We start from the raw sequence: 22344 nt of genomic DNA, 5'->3' as shown, positions 1-22344 counted from the left end.
TTCCGTAATTTTCTCTCTACAATCCGATCAAAATAACGAGACAGTGGTACGTAGTACGTACCTAGCGATTCTCAAAGGTTAAATTTAGAGATTTTAAGAGCCTTATCTAATACGAAGATAATTATAGATACATATAAGAAGCTAACAAAATTACAAATGCATATTATCAATCTTTGGTATATATTGTGCAATAAAATAATAAACTAGGTAAGTAATAATTATAATAATATTATCTAAGTAATCTATTTTAATAGAATATAACTGATTGACTACAATTCCTAACTCAATAATTAATACCTACCACCTGCTTTTGGAATAATAGCCTACCTACTTAATAATTTAATTAGAAATTGTCGTTCCCATATTTTGAGGGCTTTAAATAGTTACATAAGTAATCCCCATCATAATCATAAATACTACCTCCTCACGCCACGATACGGCAAAGTTGAATACTTATGCCACAAAAGTCCCACAAGACCACGCTCCTGGACAAGCTATATTGCACAGACTACAATAGGTAATAGACCCGGGTGTACTGTTTCAACTACAGGTGTCTGTAATTACCCTCCGCGTTGTTTGAGACCCGAGCTAAGCGTTCCCAGTCTAATCCGATAGTGAAATCAGAAAGTAAGATGAGCCCCCAATTGGTTGCTGATGGGCAGGGAAACTGACGCTAAACTATCGAGTCGTTAGCGCTAAATTGGTATTGGTTGGTGTTGAGAAGCTTGGGTTTCTGTTTCAGTTACTATAGGTACCTCTACGTAGGTAGGTACGGTGGCCTGCGCCTAAAAGTATACAGGCGGAGTTTTTAAAATAGAGATCTCAAGGTCACATGCTGCTCAAGGACATCCACATAAACACCACTGCTACACACATCACACACAACACGTCCCCTGATTTATAACAGATGTAGCTGGTCCCTTCATCATCAGGGATCGCTATTTTAAAAACTCCGCCTGTATACTTTAAGGCGCAGGCCACCGTACATAGTTGTGCTAAACTACCCGTGCTGTTTATGTGGAGATATATAATTGGTGTTGGATGGACGTGCCCAAAGTAATTTGACCTTAGATAATGACTAATGACCGTTTTATGTAGGTAGGTTTAAGTTTAGTGTGTGAGGATAGGTAAGCTTACGAAAAAAGTAGTTTTGCAACAAGTAGAGCCATCTAGCGGATTATATGGAAACCACAATAAATAATGTTATTTAAGCCTCAGAAAAAGGAATATAAACACAGACCAATGTAAACTGTCAATGCTTATGTCAACTGTCATACTGCTAACGTCACTTTGCTTTTTAGTGTCAAATGTCAATGTCAAAATTGGCAAATGTCAAACGAATGGTTAGCTCGTCGATCGTAAAGCCAATTTTGTTTGTTTGTGTTTAATTTTGTCGCAATTTATCTGAAACTATGATAGGTTTCAGGCTCAACTCTTTCTCTGAGTCAAGTGGAGAGCCAGAACAAGATGCAAATTCAGCTCTTACAGAATTAGATAAAGGTATCTTGAAACTAACCTTATCGACAAAACATAGTTTTCGGCTTTCTATACAACTCTGTAAACCGCTTTCTGTTTTAGGCCTCAGGTCTGGTAAAGTCGGCGAACAATGCGAAGCGATCGTCCGTTTTCCTCGTCTATTCGAGAAGTACCCGTTTCCGATTCTCATCAACTCGTCATTTCTGAAACTTTCCGATGTGTTTCGTATGGGCAACAACTTCCTGCGTTTGTGGGTTCTACGCGTGTGCCAACAAAGCGAGAAGCATCTGGATAAGATTCTGAACGTTGACGAGTTTCTCCGGCGAGTGTTCAGTGTTCTACATTCAAATGACCCGGTGGCGCGGGCGCTGGCATTGAAGACACTAGGTGCAGTAGCCGGAATCATTCCTGAGAGGCAGAATGTGCATCATGCTATAAGGAGAGGGCTCGACAGCCATGATGATGTGGAGGTGGATGCTGCTATTTACGCCACTACTAGATTTGCTGCTCATTCTAAGTAAGTTTATAATGCATTTCTAATTCATGCATGCATGTTTGGGCTGTACAGTAAACAGGAAGAGCATCCATTTTAAATTTAATTTTATTGATATGAAGAAGAAGCTTTACTCTTTCTTTGCCTTTGTTGTGTAGTCATTGTTCACAGTACTGTTTTGATGACAAAGTGAATTACTAAGAATTTGTGTATTTTCCAGTACATTTGCGGTGGCGATGTGCAACAAGTTGTCGGACATGGTGGAGTGTGAGAACACGGGGTCTGAGCGCCGGGACAAGCTGGTGCGGGCACTGCGGACCGTGCATGGGGGAGGTGTGTGTCAATACAATTAACTAAAATACAATATAAGCTACAGAAAAACTGAGTAATCTGCATTGGAAACATGGAGTGCACACACTTGTTCCACTTATACAATGTAGTTTGACATCATAGTATGTTTTTAAGTAGTTACCGCAGGCCAGGCTACTGTACAGACTAGCTCGCTTTGGCATGAAATCTAGAAGATAAGTGATTTTTGATTATATAAATACACAAATAGTATAATACCATTAGTTATATATGCCTAGTTTTAGTTAACAAACTGTTGTAACATAACTTTATTTTGCTCCTACGAGGGCTACATCGTCATTTTATGTACAATGTCCTCTATAAATAAATAAGATTTAAAAAAAAAAAAAGTAGTTACCGTTACAACAAACATCCTGCATGTGATGCCTGTGATAAAATTGCTTTAAGCAATAAGGCCTCCTTTTTGTACTGTTTTGTTTTTAATTTATTAGTTATTCTTTAATTTTTTTCTTTTGGTGCAAATAAAGAGCTGATATGGTCATGTGCAGAGAAACCTGACCTCCCTCTCATAGTAACAATGCTTCTGAGAGGGGTCAGATTTATCTGCCTTATACTGTATTATGTATTGTATTGTAATGCAATTCTAACTCCATTCCCAGCTATCAGAGCGCAGACGGTGCTTGAGCTGCTGCGCTCGCTCATGCAGCGGTTCCCGTCGTCCAGCTCGACCCGCGCCGCCATCTCCGCGCTGACCGCTATAGCTGATGATACTGTGGTGCATGTGCCTGACCAGGTGTGTGTGGAAGCTGCTGTAGAGAATTTTTGTGTTCTTGTTTTCCAGAGGAGGGCAGTAGTTTAAGAAGTAGGATGAAAAAGTTGTCATTATCAACTCTTAAGAAGCCTGTACCCACACATACGGAGATAGAAAAGGATAGAAAGGATTTTACATATTAGCTCTTTACACGAGCTTCATTAACATCAGCTTTACTTAGTTTATTTACTTCAATGGTCGGCCAGCGTAGAACACCCGTTGCGCTTGGCGAAGAATAGAAAGGAGTATGCAGAGCTGACCGCCAACCTCCAGTCGTGGAGAGGCCTAGAAGAAGAAGAAGATGGTCCCTTCTTACATACGTAATTCAATTAAAATTGATTAACCTGTTTTCCCGTAAAAGAGTACTAAACATTCCAACAGTCCTGTGGAAAACAGTGATGAAACAAAGTCCACAAGAAAAAAACTGAATCAAATAGGTACTATTCTAAACGAACTCTAGAATCAAATACTATAAACCAACATGCTAATTTTTATTCCCCAGGTGGAACTCCTCCTAGACATAGCAGTGAACGAAGCCCGCGCGTCCGTCCGTCGCGCCGCGCTACTAGGGCTCAAGAAGCTGGCAGAGCATGCGGCATTATGGCCAGCCTCGGCCATACAGTCCCTGGTCATAGCGGCTTCCTCTAGAAGTCATGATACCCAGCATACGCTGTTGTGTTTGCAAGTTATGCAGGTATGTAGAAGTTCCAGGATTCTATACAACAGGATAAGTAAACTAGTTATAAGAGCGTCAAAGTAGTGTGAAGTGGCCGGAAGTCGTGAAGGTGTGAGTGGAAGTGTGTAAGTGACCAGGGTGTAAGAAGCTGGCCATACAGTCCCTGGTCATTGCTGCGTCTTCTAGGAGTCATGATACCCAGCATACGTTGCTGTGCTTGCAGGTTATGCAGGTATGTAAATGTACCAGGGTACAAGAGCTTAGAAGAAGTAAACTTAAAGTACAGAAACATAGTAGTCCTTTAGGGTACCAGGGTGTAAGAAGTTGGCTGAGCATGCTGCACTATGGTCTGCCCCGGCTATACAGTCCCTGGTCATATCTGCTTTTGGAAGAGCATTGAAGTACCAGGGTGGAAGATGTAGTGTTGTGGCGGTCTTCAGCTATACAATCGTTATATTTGCTTAAATATTTTTTCATTTTCTGCAGATCTTAGTGAAGTGTCCAGCAGTGTGCGCGGGCGCGGGACTTATACAGAGGAATGCTGACGGATGCCTGGAGCCGAGTCTTCTACGCTCCTATTGTCAGGTAAATCACATACTAGGTCATCAGAAAACAATCTTTCACTGATATACAAGACCTCAGCCCTCAGCCCTCAGCAAAGGAAGGATATAACACTCTGTTCTCTTGCCTTCCTCATTCAACATAGACAGCTTTAGTTACATCTCCTGTTCGTGATCTTCGAGAATTTCTTACCCAAAAAGCCATCGATTTTTCAGCGTATTGTTCAGGTATTATGATAAGTCTAATGCCGAATACAAGTTTTAAAACGACACAAGTGTGAAACCTGAATGTTAAAATTGGCATTATGTTCTCTACAGGATGCCACTATGTCGGTGAAGCTGGACGTGGCCGCGACCGCCGCTGACGTACTCACGCACATCGTTGTACATTGGTAAGTTTATATAATGTTGATGACCAAATTGAATAAACCATATGGCCATTGTCCATTTACACTGCCGCCGGCTTGGTATCATAGCGGTCCTCTCTTCCGTGATTCGGCCCATATGACATAGATGTCTGATAGGGTTCTGTCCATTTACCCTCACTTCTTGTGTAAAAGCAACAACTTGTACGACTGTGTAAAAGCAGATATCTATTGTTTTCTGCACTTATTATAAATGACCACGACAAATGGTTATGGTATCAAGGCCACCCAACATCATCAACCACCTCCAACCAATATCCATTGTTTGATATATGAAGTATTATGAAGCAGAGCCAGCAATTTAACAATTAATGTGAGTGCATCCAATATTTTGAAAAAAGAAAGAAAAAGCCATTTATTTCGTTCAAGACACAAAACATAAATAAAACGAAATAGAGATACATACCTAACTGACAACACAAATAGGTAAACTAATAATGTTTGGTACCTAATTCTTAATGGTAGCTAGCTATTTTATACCAGAATTTCAAAATGCATACAATTTGTTACAGCTACGAAGAAAGCCTGCCGGTAGATGGTGCAGACCTCATGCTGGCTCTAGAAGCTCTGGTCATAGCGACCGGACAGACTGACGGCAAAGACTATACCAAGCCGCTGAGAGTGGCCTTGAGTTGCTTGGTAAGTAAATAATCTGTAATCTACGAAGTAAAAACATGTGGTTTTTCTACCACGTATTTTACGTGCTTTAAACTAAACAAAATTCGGAGCAATTTAATTCCTGTGTACTGTGGGCTGTGGGTGTAAATTAGGATAAAACGGAAATGTTTGTGTAAACTGCATAATTTTTTATTTCATTACGCTTATTCTACCATAAATTCCGCTAGACGCGCCGCTTTTTCTGCTGAAACTTAGGGGCTACGAAACTTGCGACGGGCGAAGCGACGACGGGGCGGCGGGCGCGACGGCGATGTAATCAAATGCATTAAAACATGCCGTCGCTCCGCCCGTCGCAAGTTTCGTACCCGCGGCTTAAAAAGTAACCCCCATTACCTAATCTAAATCCTCATCCAGGTGCAACTATGCAACGTAGAACCCTCAGTCTACGGTCCACGAACAGCCGCAGTCCTCGGCTCGCAACTCGACAGCCTCTGGGATTCCCCTAGAGCAGCGGGAGCAGCGAGAGAGGCGGCGCTGCTGGAGGCGCTGGCGGCGCGCGGCGGCAGCACGGGCTGCCCCGGGGCCGTGCAGCCGGCTGCTGACGCGCTGCGCCGCCGGCTGCTAGCCGAGACTACATGCATGTAGGTTTTAGGAAGAGATTTATCAGTGACAATAATATTATGTGTCTAGTATTTATAGGTAGAAATTTTATCAATAATAATATGTGGTTGTCTTGTAGTAGTAGTGGGATTTTATCAGTGATGACTGATTGATAGATGTCTAGTAGGTATCTATAAGGTGAGATTTTTTCAGCGATATTAAGTGTCTATGTCTAGGGTCTATAGGATGGGATTTTATCTGTGATATGAGGACGTTAGGGGCCGTCCATTAATCACGTGAGGTCGTTATTCTCAATTTTTGACCCCCCCCTACCCCCTGGTGATATTTGGTGAGGTTTGGGACCAACCCCCCCTCCCCCCCCTGGATCACGTGTATTTTTTTGGAAGTCTATGTAAAGGCAATTTTTGACTAGAAAAAATATAGGTCATACTACAAATCGTTAAAATTTTTGCGCCGTCCAAAATATCGGTTCAGAAGGGCTAGTACGGGGCGCATTTAAGACGTGACAAGAGTTTTGCATCTTGCTCACTCACATCGCATAGTCTCAAGAGCGAGCGCGACGGGGAACTTTTGTCACGTCTTAATAGCGCCCCGTGCTACATGGCCAGAAATACCTAATTTTTGACAAAAAATTAATACACGTGATGTCTAACGTGAACCCCCCCTCCCCCTAGTGATGTTTCGTGAGGTTTTCAGTACCCCCCTCCCCCCCCCCCCTTTGAGCCTCACGTGATTAATGGACGGCCCCTTATTAGGTTTAAGACAACTGTATGTATTATTAAGATATATTATAAATAAATGAACAATAAACAAACAAACGTATCTACAGATTTTTCAGTAATATTCCGTATTAGTCAGTGCCTTTTAAAAAATATATATCTTTTCAATTCTACAGGGATGTAGACGGAGAGCCAACAAACGACGATAACTCAGAAGAGGCCTGCACGGCGCTAGTTCTACTCTGCACTGTGGTTTGTCAGGTATTCAAAAATTAATTCTGGGACACACCACATATCAAAATCCACCCTTGGGGAATTTTTCTTGAATGTAGTGCACCTAAATATTTAGCTACTGAGTGCTAATCTCACTAGCTAATCCTTTCACTGCGTTGAAATGACAGACTGGCTCTATGAGATACAATAAAAAAATAATGTTGAAACTCAATCTTGCGGTTCTATACAGAAAAAAAACCAAACTGAATCTTGCTGTTTTCCTTACGAATTATTTGATTATACCTACGACTACTAATAATACTTTATTTCTTTCAGGAAAGAGCCGGCACAGCGCTGACTATGAAGATCAGTGACGAGTGGGAGCAAACTGTGATAGATGCGCTGCGGAATAGCGACGGCTGGACGCGGTATAGAGTGGCCAGGGCTGCACTCAGGTGATTGTCATAATATTTATTATTACTTACCGATTCACGTAACAAATCGGGATTCGAATATCGGTCACTAATATTCTTACTCCGATCTTTTAGACTTTTTACTGTAAAGCTACATTAAAGTTTTCGCTAGAGGCGCCACTTTGTCCTTGAGACAATTATGTATGTCTATAATCAAATCCTGTACCAAACGTACAGATTACCAAAGAAAAAAAAGTGTTTTTCTAAACTGTTAAAACCTATAAGTACATTAAAACTTTACAGAGCGAAACTTTGTAGAATGAATGAGCTCTGCTGCCTGGAGGTAAATTGTAAGGATCTTACCACAAAAACATAGACAGTATTTAACAGATGTTTAGCACTGTCAGACGCCTTACACAACTGTCAAATTTTAAACACTTGTTAAACAGTGTAATATAAAGTGTTTTGTGGTAATACAGTAACAGTCATATTGCTTTCTCCACAGATACGGCCACCACAACCTAGCAGCGACAATACTCTCGGAGCTGGGAGCAGCGGCGCCGCACGAGGCGTCGCGCCGCTGGCTGCTGGCGCTGCGCCGCGCCGCTGCCGCCGACGCCATGCTGCAAGGAGGTATGACCAATGAGAAAACAGTATTTGAGTCGGGCGGAATGTGGTGCAACGTCATTGGTTCGCGCTATGCCGCGCGGCCGCTATTCGTCTATTACGGCTAGGACACGCTCAGAATCCTCCATTTTAGTGGTAGGAATAGAAGGCCTCAAGTTAGTGAGTATATACTAAGTGCTCGCGCTGCGCCGCGCCGCCGCCGCCGACGCCATTCTGCAAGGAGGTATGTTGTAGTGTAGACCAATGAGAAAATACTATTTAAGCCCCGGGGTGATAGTGTCACAACCGCACGACGCCATTGGTATCGCGCAAGGACGCGCTCTGAATCCTCGTTAATTGGCAGCCATTTTGTTTAGGTTACATGATTTCACCAATAACCACCAATCAAAGGTTGGCTGGTAGAAATTGCTTTTAGCAATAAGTCCGCCTTTGTGCGCAAATTATTAGCTATGTTTTTAAATGTTAAAAATTGATTTTTGTGTACAATAAAGTGTAAATAAATAAATATATAAATTTACCTAAGTAGGTATATTTAAATTCTATAATATCACAACAAGCTATAAGACGCCTCCCCGAGTGTCGTGTCAACTGTAGACACCTTATACAGATGTTTCAAAAGTGCTTTTATGAGCGAAAGCTATCATCTGAACAAGTATGCGACAATACTCTCGCAGCTAGCCGCGCCGCCGCCGCCCGACGCCATGCTGCAAGGAGGTAATGACGACCAATAGGCAGTATAGACTGAATTTAGTCCCGGTTGGAATGTGTCACTACCGCGCGACGCCATTGGTTCGCGTTAAGCGTGCGCGGTAGCTATTCGTCTATTACGGCAAGGACGCGTTTCAAATACTCTCTTCGTTGCTAAATGCATCACGCGCATTGGTTCTTTTCTTTAACCACTTCTTTCTTGGGTGTTACATAAGAGATAGGATTTTTACAATACTTTAGCCCCTGTTTCACAATGTCTGATTAGTCGCTACCTGTCGGATAAAATACATGCTGTCACTGTCTAAAAAATAATAACAGAGAGTGACAGCATGTATTTTATCCGTCAGGTAGCCACTAACCAGACATTGTGAAACAGACCCTAAATATTTATTATGTATGTAAGTACCTACTTAAAGCTGAAGAAAATTTTATTACCGTCTTAATTTCTCCTATCTGTTGCAGACATATCCCGGCTAGAAGAAGCTTCGTCGCAGTGGGAGCTGGCGGCGGCCGCGGGCGGCGGCGGGCTGTGCGGGGGCTGCGGGGGGTGCGCCGCTTGTGCCGGTAACATTACTTCACTTTTACACTATAAGTACTTAGGCATACCAACTGTATTCATTACCACCATTGTAAAAAAAAGTAAATAAGTTGCTATTAACAAAACGTCAATCGCTTATCATAACCGCGAGCTGTTTAGACTTCGGTTTATAAATCCTATTACACGTTATGTTCTAAATGCAATGTAGTTTATGTTTCACCTGAGATTTACTTCGATGGCATTAAAAAAAAATCATGTCTACAAATTTAATGTATAGTGCGACAAACTTATCTGTTCCGGTGAGAGCGAACTAAATTGATCCATATCTCATAAATTACCAATAAATTATACATTCATATAGATTAGATGGGTTTATTAAAACCGAAAGGGTGCATTACCACTACAGGCTAACTTAAAGTCTTATAGAATCAAGAAATATTAGAGATTAACGTGAGCTCTCACCGGAACAGATAAGTTTGTGGCACTATAGGCAGACAGATTGTGTCAAATATTATTTTTTAAGATGTTAACATGTTACACAGCGAGCATACGTGCAGTCAGTACGTAGATACGGGGAAACCAGCGAGCTACGAGCCGCTTTGAGTGCTCCACCCGGCTGTCACATGCTCGCTGGGAATATTACATTACAGTCCGTAACGTTGGTCAATACACACTTATACGGCCCCTTTCTATAACTCTATCTATCTATAACTGGTAGTTACTTTCATACGATTTTGACAGATTGTTACTTTTGATTATGTCAAAATCGTATGAAAGTAACTACCAGTTATAGATAGATAGAGATATAGAAACTGGGAGTTAAACAATTTCCCGTCACCCCGCAGGCATGGCAGGCGCGTGGATGTCGGCCCGCGCGAGCCTCCTCGCCTCGCTCGCGCGCTGCGCCGCCGCCGCGCGCGCCATGTGCACGCAGCCGCCGCCCGCCGTCGCCGTCACGCACGCGCAGGTAGGGACATCTCACACAGAGACATCTCACACACGGACATCTGAACCCAAACTAGACAAACTCTGTAATATGGGTATCGGCCAGCTCATGTACCTACACAAACACATACCTACTGCTGGCCCGCTGCGCCGTGTGCACGTAGCCGTAGCCCGCCGTCGCCTTCACTGGTGATGATAATAATAATAATAACTTTTTGCATCACTGGAGGCCACCAAATGGCAAGCGCTCCCGTGGACGCCCTGTCCAAACATGACGAAGAAGCGTCGAAAACGAGCTGCGAGGCCAAAAGTACAGCCGAAGATAGGCGGAAGTGGCGGACGTTAGTGGAGACAGCTGATTATATCTACACAAATATATAGAAAACCAACAACTAAACACAAATGTTGTTTGCCCTTGGGATGCCCACATTTGGGATGCTGCCGCTTGGGCTCACTACCGACTAGGCTACGGTGCCGATGAATAATCACTCTAAAAATCCTTATCCCTAGGCGGTCCGCTGTGGCACTCAAGAAGGCGGCGGTGGCGGTGGGCGCGGCCACGGCCAAGTACAACCACATCGCTAAAGGAACCTTCCATTTAATAGGGACAGCTAATATTTATGTACAGAAATATATAGAAAAAACCAAGAACCAAACACAAATGTGCCCTTGGGCGGGATTCGATCCCACGGCCTCGAGCTTCAGAGCCAGCTTCACTACCAACTTAGCTACGGTGCCGATGTATAATCACTCTAAAAATCCTTATCTCTAGGCGGTGCGTTCTACAACTGCTAAAGCGGGCGCGTATATTGTAGCTTGCGGGAAAAGCTACATAATTCTATGTGTAACTTATGAAGCTGACTGTGCCAGTTACATTATGACTATTGATAATAACCCTTATCTCCTAGGCGGTACGATCGCCGGCTGCGAAGGCGGGCGCGTGTACAGTGGCGCTCAAGAAGGCGGCGGCAGCGGTGCGCGCGGCCACGGCCAAGTACAACCACATCGCGAAGGGGGCCTTCCACGCCGACGCGGCCACGCTAAGGCATCTGCATATGTATCCTTTTCAAGTTATAATAACTTCGTTTTACAGCAAAAATCAATTATTTCTAGGACTCCAGTTTTCACTCTCTTTCATCCGTTCACTGTTCACAAACAAGAAACACCTCCAACATCTTCGTCAAATCTCATCATCATTATTAAAGGTTACCTGTTAATACACCGTTTTTGTAAACATTATTTTTAGTACGAGTTTTGAAAATATTACAACGTAATATGCCCCATATTTTATTTATATTTATACAAAAACATTACCCTCCTCCTTCGGCAGTCGGGTAAAAAGACGTTGATAGATACAGCTTTTACTCCAAAATATATACATGGCCATTTATTCTAAGTATATTTTCTCTTATTTTTTTATCTATTCAATAACACTTACGTGTATGAAGCTCCTGTCTATATTATTAAAAGAATGTCCTTAACACACTATACCTCAGTATCCAGCACACGTACAACCTGCTCGCGCAGTTCCTGGAGAGGATCACCACCACCAACTACGCGGAGAAGCAGGCGCTCGAGCTCAGCTTCTCTAGCAAGGTAAAATACTTTTACTGTAAGGAAAATAGCAAACCAACTGCGTAATATACCTAAAGGATGTTGCAAAATTGATATCCTATAGTCGTCGAAATATAATAGGCCCGTTTGGACAGCTCTAAAATGTATGGGATGACAGCTGGTATCAAACCTAAATCATCAAAAATCTAAACAATAAGTAACTTTTGGTTCTTTAAAAGTTCTTTTTCCTTTCGACCGTTAAATAATAAGCCAGATTAGGTGTCTTTTTATGTATTTCATCAAGTAAATCAAGAGTAAATTGCAAATTTGTTTAGCTGTCCAAACGGGCCTATTATATTTCGACGACTATAAGTCATTCCCTCGGGGGGTCAATCTGAATAACTTTTGTTCTACGACTTTTGAAAATTCACAAAAAGAAATGTTGCTTCTCCATAGAGACTTGGAGAAAGCGACGCGTGACGACACCAATAGTTTCATAACAAGAACGAAATTATCGTACGTACCTATGTGATAAACATAATTCACACATCATTCCAGGAACTGAAAGCGACCAACTTAGAGGAGAAGATTTTGTTATCTGTGTGTGACAAACTGGAAGAGATCTCAAACAAACTGTTCAACAGCCCCACCACCGTGCCCGGCATGTCGCACCGGGTATGTTGTATATGCCTTATACCTAGACTTTATATAAAAAAAACCTCAGAAACGTTATGTAGCCCGTAAATACTCCACTGAAGGTGATAAGCCGCCTCTGCGGTGCACTAAATATCTGTCGGCCAGTCAAACGTATGACAATTTTTTTGTCACATCTTATTTTTGCACAAAGTCCTAAGCGAGCACACATCGTGTCTTGCGCTCTGTTTTAGGTCACACCTCAATGGCTTTGAAAAAACAAAGTTTGTTTTGTAATATTTTACTGTCATAAAACCTTCTTCTCCAACCCCACAGCACACGGCAGCCGTCCTAAAAGCCGTGGAAGCGTGCACAACAGGCACCCTCTTCCCTCGCGGCGTGTGTGGCGGGAGCGCGGGGCGGGCGCGGTGCCGGCTGGCGTTGAACCCGGCACCTCGGCCGCCGCCCGCCGAGCATGCCGCTACACTGTGCCTGTCTCACCACCTGGCGTTGAAGATCGAGGGGGTCATACTCCCGCCGTACTCTGCCACCCTGGTACCGGCTGAACAGATGAAGAAGAGAATAAGGTATGTTTTGCATTTTTATTACTGCCCATTTTACATTTTCTGTCGTGGAGCATCAATGGACACTGTGTCTGTCGCACCACCTGGCGCTGAAGATAGAGGGGGTCATACTTCCGCCGTACTCTGCCACCCTGGTACCGGCCGCTGAATTACGGAACGATGTAAGGTAGTTTATGCGTTTTTATTACTGCACATTTTACACATTGTCCACCTCCCGCAGAATATTCGCCGACTTTGTGTCTGTCCCTTTTGGCTTTGAAGATAGAGATAGAGGATGTTATTCCACTGTCTTACTCTGCTACCCTGATACCAACCGGTGGATTAGAATTATAAATTAGAATTACAGATGAATGTAAGGTAGTTTTATTGCGTTTTTTATACTGCGCATATTTTTTTTCATGACAACAGCAATTCTGATATTTTTAAACAAATTTTGTGTTAATTGTTGCAGAAAGAAGAAGCAAGAGGAGCGTCAAGTGAAAGGAGTCCAGCTGACCGTCACCGCCACACCGCACCCTAGGACCAGTGAAAAGGTAATTTACAATAGTAAAATCATTATGATCATAAGTAGTAAACGCGAAATTTGCCAAATCGGCAACCGTCAGCGCATATAGCATTTATGAAAAAAAAATTATAGACTTGCTGCTACGATAAATAAAATGATTATTTTTGAATAATTTTAGCTTAGACATAGTTACTTAGGTGATACGTAGGTTAATGATAATCTAACTTGTGCCCTATGTACGTGTGGATGACACCTCGATTAACATTTACTGATATTTACTGATAACTAATATGACGGACTAATCATATCACCGTGGTGACATACCCTACTGCAGCTCTGGTGTTTACCACCCACACTCTATGTTGAAGATCGCAAAATTACCTCCCATTAATATTTTTCTACCATTTCCCCCCACAGACGGTAGAACTAACCAACATCCCGCCGGTCCTCACAGCGGTACAGACAGTCACTCCAATGCGGGACTTCTTCTCCGCACAACAGCTGGTGTCAGTGAACGCGCCCGGGCTATACACGGTGACTGTCGAGGCGGCGTTTATAGACCAGAGGGGAGAATTGTGCTTGACCGGGCCTAAGGCTTCGCTGGTTATTAAGGTGAGGTTTTTTGTTAACAGTTAATAAGGCAAAGGGAAATGGGGTTATTTTGAACTCTAGTAGGGACCTTGAGTTACAGGCGAAAAGCAATGAAAAAATTGTATTGCCATGCCTTATTAAGGCTTAACAGTTAAAACGCAATATAGATAATTCGGAAGGCACCTTTGGGGTGTATGAAAGGCCTATGAAGCTTATCCAAGTGACGCATTAACTGTACCTTATAATCATACATCCGTAGTCAGCCATAGGTAATCTGGCTAGCTAATCCTTTCACCATGTTACAATGCTTAGTGCCAATTTCTTCATTCTCGGTTAGAGCACAACCAGGGAGTAGTGGTTAACTTTTGACACATTTGTCATGAATTTTATATGTACATGACGTTTATTTTATTAATCAATCCCTGTCGGTTAGATAACCGACAATGGAGAAATTGGCACTTAGTCATATTGTGATTGCTGCTGACACGCTTAGAATATAATTATTACTAGTCAATCTAGATCAATTATAGTCTCATCACAAAAATATTGATATATACTTGTATATTTTCAGGCACACGAAGACCCAGCCTCTAAGGGAAACCCGCAAGGTGGTAGAGGAAGGTTTTAACTTAACTTTAACTTTACCGAAACTTAAACAAATTAAGTATTTAGTTCGTAAGTATTACTAGTATTGTCTTTGAATAAACCGTACGTTAAGTAATGAAAGTTTCACTATAAAATTAATGACCTAATTCGAAACGTAAAACTCAGGCCCTATCATCCCATAAGGAAGGCACAGATGAATAATAATAACTAAGTATGTACATAGCGTTTGTGGACTATGAGAAAGCCTTTGATTCTATTGAGCTCTGGGCGATGCTTCAATCCCTTCAGCGGTGCCATATAGACTATCGCTATATCGAGGTGTTGAGATGTATGTACAATGCTGCCACAATGTCAGTTCGATTACACGAACATAGCACAAAACCGATCCAGTTGCAAAGGGGCGTGAGACAGGGAGATGTTATTTCTCCGAAACTGTTCACCTGTGCACTGGAAGATGTTTTTAAGCTTGTAGAGTGGAAAAGACTGGGCATTAACGTCAATGGCGAATATATCTCTCATCTACGATTTGCTGATGACATAGTTATTATGGCGGAAACGCTGGAGGAGTTAGGCGAAATGCTCACAGACCTCAATGATGCCTCTAAACAAGTTGGGCTGAAAATGAACATGGACAAGACAAAGGTCATGTCGAACGAACATGTTTCATCATCGCCCGTAACTGTAGGAGGTGTCACCATCGAAGTTGTTGATCAGTATCCCTACCTAGGACAAGTGATCCGATTAGGTAAATCCAACTTCGATAAAGAGGTAGCTCGTAGAATCCAACTCGGATGGGCAGCGTTCGGGAAATTACGACACATCTTCACTGAAAACATACCTCAGTGTCTGAAAACAAAAGTTTTCAATCAGTGCGTGTTGCCAGTGATGACTTACGGAGCCGAGACGTGGTGCTTCACCAAAGGGCTTATCCACAAGCTCAGAGTTGCTCAGCGTGCTATGGAAAGGGCTATGTTAGGCGTGTCCCTGCGAGATAGGATTCGTAATGAAGAAATCCGCAGGAGAACTAAAGTTACCGACATAGCCAAAAGGATTAGCACGCTGAAGTGGCAATGGGCTGGCCACGTAGCCCGCAGAGCCGACGACCGATGGAGTAGAAAGGTTCTGGAGTGGAGACCCCGTGTCGGCAAACGGCGTGTCGGTCGCCCCCCAACCCGTTGGTCTGATGATCTGCGGAAGATAGCGGGAAGCCGCTGGATGCAGATGGCGGGTGACCGTTTGGGGTGGCGATCGTTAGGAGAGGCCTATGTCCAACAGTGGACTACGGAAGGCTGAGAGAGAGAGATGTACATAGTAACTATAGTGAATTGACCATGCATTGGCTATAAAAACAAAGTACCTAAACAGAAATAGAATTACTCACTACAGGTGGTATTTAGGTAAACTATCTTATCTTATCTTCAGTACTTTCAATAAAGGATGGACATAGTTGAATGACGATAACGTTAATTGATCAGATAAAAAATATGTATTATATTATTAAACCACTTCAATAATTCTAAAGCTATCTAACGCAATACCTTACTTACCTACATACTTTGTGGTAATATGAGTAGTACAGTACATTGTAGTTTCAGTACTTGTCATACTGCATTCAAACAATACACATTAAATTTTTCATGCTAATTTCAGTATTTACCTACACAATTCAAAATACCTCTTCCCCGTATAACCTTAACGTTAATTATGGCAAAACAAAATACTTGCTAGACATAGGTATTAATCTATCAATGATGATATCAACTGTTTATCTGCCATTACTGATAAGATTTGCTTCTAATACTCGTTCAGTATACTTTCATCCGTGGCCTCGCGCGGAAACAAAGAAAAATGATTTTATTGTGTTTGTTCATAGTTCTTATCAGCCATATATGTGTCAGTGAAAGTGGATTTTGTGGTGATGACCTGCGCACTTGTGTGTGTCGCTATAATAACAAGGAAAATGAAGACTTTTTAGCGCTAGATATCGACTGCTCCTATAGTGAAATATCTCTGAATGCAAGCCATGAACTGCCCAAGGCAGTGAGGACCTTAGATTTATCATCAAGCAAACTCACTCACATAACAGAATCGAACTTATTCAAGTCGACATCTCTGCAGGTGTTATATCTGGATAAAAATGATATCATAAGCATAGACATACATGCACTACAGTTACCGGCACTGAAAATACTGGATCTGAGCAATAACAAACTAGAATTCTTAGATCCTGAGGTTTTCCAGCGAACAAAGCAATTAGATTATTTAAATTTGGCGTCAAACGCCTTCAAAACGTTCTCGCTAATGAATTTCCATCACTTGTCCGCTTTGAAAGAGATTGTTCTGGACGACAACTCAATAGGCACACATTTGCAACAAGTTAATTTATTCCAACACGACGGATTAGCTCTGACTACAAAGATCAAGAATATAAGTATTAAAGGAATAAGTATGGATTACTTTCCTGAAAACTTCTTGCTCGATGCCTACGATTTGAGACGCCTCAGTGTTGCCAACAACAATATATCTGTCATCCCAGAGTTGCCATTCACTCTGGAATATCTCGATCTTTCTGATAATCCTATAACAGATATTGATGCAGAAGATTTCTCCGAATTGCCAGCTTTGAAAGAGTTAAGGTTAAATAATTTGCTAATAAAAGAAGTCAAAGAATACGTCTTCGCATCAATGAAGAACCTTGTCAAACTGGAACTACAAAACAATAGAATGTTGTCTAACTTTAGTTCTCTGGCATTTGGGAACGAAGTCTTAGACGACCCTACGTACTTGACATTAGAGTCATTATCGCTTAGAAGTTGCAGATTATGGACGTTGTCTAAAGAGTTGGAGGTACCGTTTGGGCAGTTAACGAAGCTGGATTTGCAAGGAAACCCGTGGAAATGCGACTGCAATCTGCTCTGGATGAAGGAATTACAGCTACCAGAAGATGATATTGAACATTTTCGGTAAGTTACGACTCATCAAAGATAACCCAATATTTTTGAAATGTAAAATATACAAAGCAATTAAACAACCTACTAAAAATTATTAACCTTAGGAGAGGTTTTAAAAAAATGATTTAAAATGTGAATTCATACTTACAGATGCAACACCCCGCGAGCATTCTACAACGCAAAGATATCAGAGCTCAATGCGAAATACTTCGTATGCCGGCGACTTAAGAGTCAAGATGCTGGGATCATCGCCGCTATAGCGTTTATAACTATTTTGACGAGTATAGCTCTATGGTTATTCTTTTGTTTACCTCGGTACCAGAAAAGAAGTGACTATTTAATGAAGAATATTAACTACCCTTCCACTGTTTATAGCATTCTGCCTCTTACTCAAGAAATAACTCAGGATAGGTGAAAGCGAATAAGTAAATGGGTTGTAAATTGAATAAGGTCATTTTGACCGTTATGTATGATTATGACATGACACAATCAAACAAAAAAAATTAATTGATTCGATTCGTGATATATTATGTACTTGGTACTTTCAGATATAAACATGAACAAATTTAATGTTAATTTAATAAGATAATAAGAACTAAGTCGATGGTTATGCGATCGTGATATATTATGTTGTAACTTATTCAATGAATAAAAGACAATGGTAAAATTTTAAATGTATATTCAAAAGTACAAATGTGTACAGATTGTTTTACAATGATATTGTGCATTCAGATCATTCATTCACTAACCACGCAACTTTGTGCTAGAGATTCATTTACATAATTATTATACATAAATTTAAATACATAGGTACTATACGGTCTTTCTACTAACTTGGCTAGAACAAATTACGTAATATTATTCCAATTACTTTTAGGAGACATGTAGCCCAGTAAATAAATCGACTAGATGGATTTCATTTTCGAAAACATTTTTTTTTTCTAAGGATCATTGAAATGTAATAATGATGTTATAGATACAAGTTCTTCAGCGATCTAGCCAAGTTCAGAATAGTAAGACAAGGATTTCTCAAAAAAATACTAGGATGTACAGGTTTTCAAAGCAGTCTTAATTATGAAACAATAGGTACTATAGGTACATAGCATAATCTCATATTATAGAGCAGTCATAATTTCCTAAAATATACAAGTGTCTGAACAAATATAGCAAGCAGTTTTGCTTTTGATTTTATAAAATATACAGTAAGTTTGGTTTAAGTATAATAATTTACCTAAGTCGACATATAAAACGACAATTCCTTTACACAATTTTCACGTTACTCTTAACTTTACAACAGGCACAAGCATTTTCAAAGGCAAACATTATTGAGCATTAAGATTACTTTATTTTCATACACCTATTGAACACTTTCTTAAGTAATTAAGTATTTCTTAAGTATTCACTCAATTAAGAAATCTTGAAGTTAAATTAAGTTCATTATAATTATTTTGTTTAGGTATAAAAGCTGTGTATCAAAAATGATTGTGTTCAGTTGATATGACGTCCCTCGAGCTATAATCCTCCAAAATTGAAACTCAATAGAAACTATTTTTGATGATGCCAAAAAATAGTCGTGAAATAGTCATAAATAGTCGTGTTTTCCAAAAAAATAGTCGTATCATACTTTCGGAGTTAGAGCTATACTTTATGGAGGATTATAGCTGGAGGTCTCCAGCTATAATCCTCCAGTCTCTTCTGAACGAACGGTAAGGCCTATCGACTTGGTTAAGGTCTCAAAAAATAGTCGTGAAATAGTCGTAATGACATGCCAAATTTCAGAAATAGTCGTCAAAAGATAGCAGAGATATAAAGGTACTTTGCTGCAGCCCTGGTGGAGGATTATAGCTGGAGGTTTTGAAAATATCGAATATCTTTGGAACTACTATAACTATCGGTTTGAATTATGTCTCAAAAAATAGTCGTGAAATAGTCGCTTCTATTTATTATAATTTTAAGCTTGATAAAAGCTGTTAAATAATGATATCAAATTCTTCATACAAATCAATGTGGACGAGAATGCCAAAGCGAGCCAGTACATAAAAATAATAGCACCGTAGCATTGAAGTACTCATATCGAATTTATCTATAAATCGATAAATAATAATATTACCAAATATTATCTCTGAATTATGACTTGGTGCCTTTAGAATAGCTGCCATTAAGTTTCTTTTCAATTGAGATACATGAAAATTACATTATGATAACAACCGTGATTACCTAAACCTACCAATGAACAATCTGTGATTACTTAAAATTAAGCTTATTTTTATATAAGGCTAGAAAATAATTATGTTTTAAATAGTGAAATAAATATTCATATTTTTCATTTTCATACCATGTTTCTTTTTTAATTGAACTACGTCAATATTATATTATTACTTAGAAATAAACCAACTGTGATTATTTTAAATTAAACTAAATATGTTAATAAAAGTGAAATAATACTGAGATAATTGTATGAAACCGACCTAATAATGAATAATTTTAGTATAAATAAAAGTACTTTCGGCCTGTGATTGTAATTAAATGAGTTATATTTCAAACACCGTATTTTATTCTTATTGCTTGAGTGCTACCCTGTACTGCTTCACATAAACAAGGATAGCAATATTTGTCTGATCACGGGATAGTAAGGGATGACAATAACTGACCTAGGTACTGCATCGCCGTAGTCGTCATCGCTATCGTTTGTCAAGATAACAGATCAATGTGTGCGTGTATAGGCATACGTTTCCTCTGTACACAGTAAGGTAAAGGCTAAGAGCAAAAGCAATAAAATGTCATACCAAAGATTAGTTTAGATACTATTGATGCAAAGTATGACGAAATAAATGATTTATAGATAAATTAGACATGAGTACTTCAATGCTACGGTGCTATTATTTTTATGTACTGGCTCGCTTTGGCATTCTCGTCCACTTTGATTTACGTATGAAGAATTTGATATCATTATTTAACAGCTTTTATCAAGCTTAAAATTATAATAAATAGAAGCGACTATTTCACGACTATTTTTTGAGACATAATTCAAACCGATAGTCATAGTAGTTCCAAAGATATTCGATATTTTCAAAACCTCCAGCTATAATCCTCCACCAGGGCTGCAGCAAAGTACCTTTATATCTCTGCTATCTTTTGACGACTATTTCTGAAATTTGGCATGTCATTACGACTATTTCACGACTATTTTTTGAGACCTTAACCAAGTCGATAGGCCTTACCGTTTGTTCTGCAGAGGCTGGAGGATTATAGCTGGAGACCTCCAGCTATAATCCTCCATAAAGTATAGCTCTAACTCCGAAAGTATGATACGACTATTTTTTTGGAAAACACGACTATTTATGACTATTTCACGACTATTTTTTGGCATCATCAGAAGTAGTTTCTATTGAGTTTAAATTTTGGAGGATTATAGCTGGAGGCACGTGATATGTTGCAATATTTTTCTAAAAGCAGTCTTTTCGTCATGTAATTTCATCTTATTTGTATTATTGTAGTACAAAATAACAGTCTTTTGAATTAAGTTATTAAGACAATAAAAATATTATGAATCATCCCGAAGATTTTTCAATGGCCATGTGATAAAAAGCCTAATAAGTACTTACATACATATTAAATTGTAACTTAAGCAATCTTTCATATTATATCTAGCCTACTGTAGCATAATCATTAAAATTACAACTAAGTACACTAAATTGTTAATCAGTGGTTACATAACAATTATGTAGCTAAGTATATATGTATAATTAATAAATACTGTTTATAGTTCATACGAGAGCAATCCTTTAAAATATTAGGTAGGTGATTTAATAAAGCTACATAAAAATAAGGACGACAACATATCGTATCTATAACATAATGACGACAAAAAGTTGAGTTTTTTTTGAGTTGAAAAAGTTACAAAAGCTTGAACTCTTTATTAAATCACCTAAAACTAAGTATCGCTTTTATCCAGATTCCAGAGAAAAACTAAAGGCCCTATAGTATGATATGGTGTAGGTACTAGGTAAATAACATAAATAATAAAATGTACAAAAATATACACTGGATTATTAGTTGTTACAGAATATATTTTAATGTATGTTGTACACTCATTAATCATAAACAAATGTATCCTGTTTGTTCAAATTTAACTTGTACAATACTGTTAGATATTTTATACTTAGAATATAATTGTAATACTAGCAACCTACCTATAATTTTGTGCTATGATCACTCAGATTATATCTTAATACTAATAAATATGAAATATGTAGAATTGTATATGACACAATGTACAAAATGCTTCTAAAAATTAATATACTTATTGAGCTTTTATAAAAAGTCAAATACGTGATGATAACTTTAACTGGCTTCAACATCTTGAGTACCGTCATAAAATATAGGTTATTTTATTATAAATTTATATTTAAGAAGAATGCAGACTCTTTCTCCAAACGAGATGATTTCCTTCTTGAAGTTTATTTTTCATCCTACGTTGAGTAGATATGAGTACTAGGCATATGATTGCACAGTAAAAATTTAGAATATTTGAGATTCAAAATTAGACTTCCAAAATTTGTATGTAGCAGCTATGTTACTATCCTATACTTTGTGCATAACTTGGCGGACCGAAGCATTAGCTATCGAAACGTCCTAACGACAAAAACACACAGTAAAATGGTTCAAAAAGAGCTGCTTACAAAACACGGTTGCATTACATTGCCCTAAACTATCATTTAATTTTATCAGAACTTCTTTAAAAATCTGCGCTTATTTGATACAGTTC

The 22344-nt window shown here is 39.6% G+C and overlaps 2 protein-coding genes across 2 annotated transcripts; both read left to right on the top strand.

Moving 5' to 3' along the window:
• Positions 1-1340: 1340 nt before the first annotated feature.
• On the top strand, positions 1341-14720 carry LOC105384279 (integrator complex subunit 7). The gene is made up of 21 exons (XM_048629523.1): positions 1341-1500; positions 1579-1993; positions 2190-2302; positions 2938-3071; positions 3592-3783; positions 4252-4350; positions 4644-4717; positions 5263-5389; positions 5783-6009; positions 6885-6969; positions 7258-7376; positions 7840-7967; positions 9132-9233; positions 10053-10174; positions 11061-11209; positions 11649-11748; positions 12265-12381; positions 12676-12926; positions 13375-13456; positions 13846-14040; positions 14591-14720. The coding sequence occupies exons 1-21, from the start codon at positions 1413-1415 to the stop codon at positions 14645-14647; spliced, it is 2976 nt and encodes a 991-aa protein (XP_048485480.1). The 5' UTR covers positions 1341-1412; the 3' UTR covers positions 14648-14720.
• Positions 14721-16417: 1697 nt separating this feature from the next.
• Positions 16418-18606, top strand: LOC119692541 (leucine-rich repeat neuronal protein 1). Its single transcript, XM_038113464.2, has 2 exons — positions 16418-17588; positions 17727-18606. Exons 1-2 carry the CDS (start codon positions 16474-16476, stop codon positions 17989-17991), a joined length of 1380 nt encoding a protein of 459 aa, XP_037969392.2. The 5' UTR covers positions 16418-16473; the 3' UTR covers positions 17992-18606.
• The last annotated feature ends 3738 nt before the right edge of the window (positions 18607-22344 follow it).

The sequence above is a fragment of the Plutella xylostella genome, chromosome 23, assembly GCF_932276165.1.
Source record: "Plutella xylostella chromosome 23, ilPluXylo3.1, whole genome shotgun sequence".
Classification (NCBI taxonomy): domain Eukaryota; kingdom Metazoa; phylum Arthropoda; class Insecta; order Lepidoptera; family Plutellidae; genus Plutella; species Plutella xylostella.
Note: the sequence above shows the minus strand (reverse complement) of the source record. Positions and strands in the feature narration are given on the sequence as shown.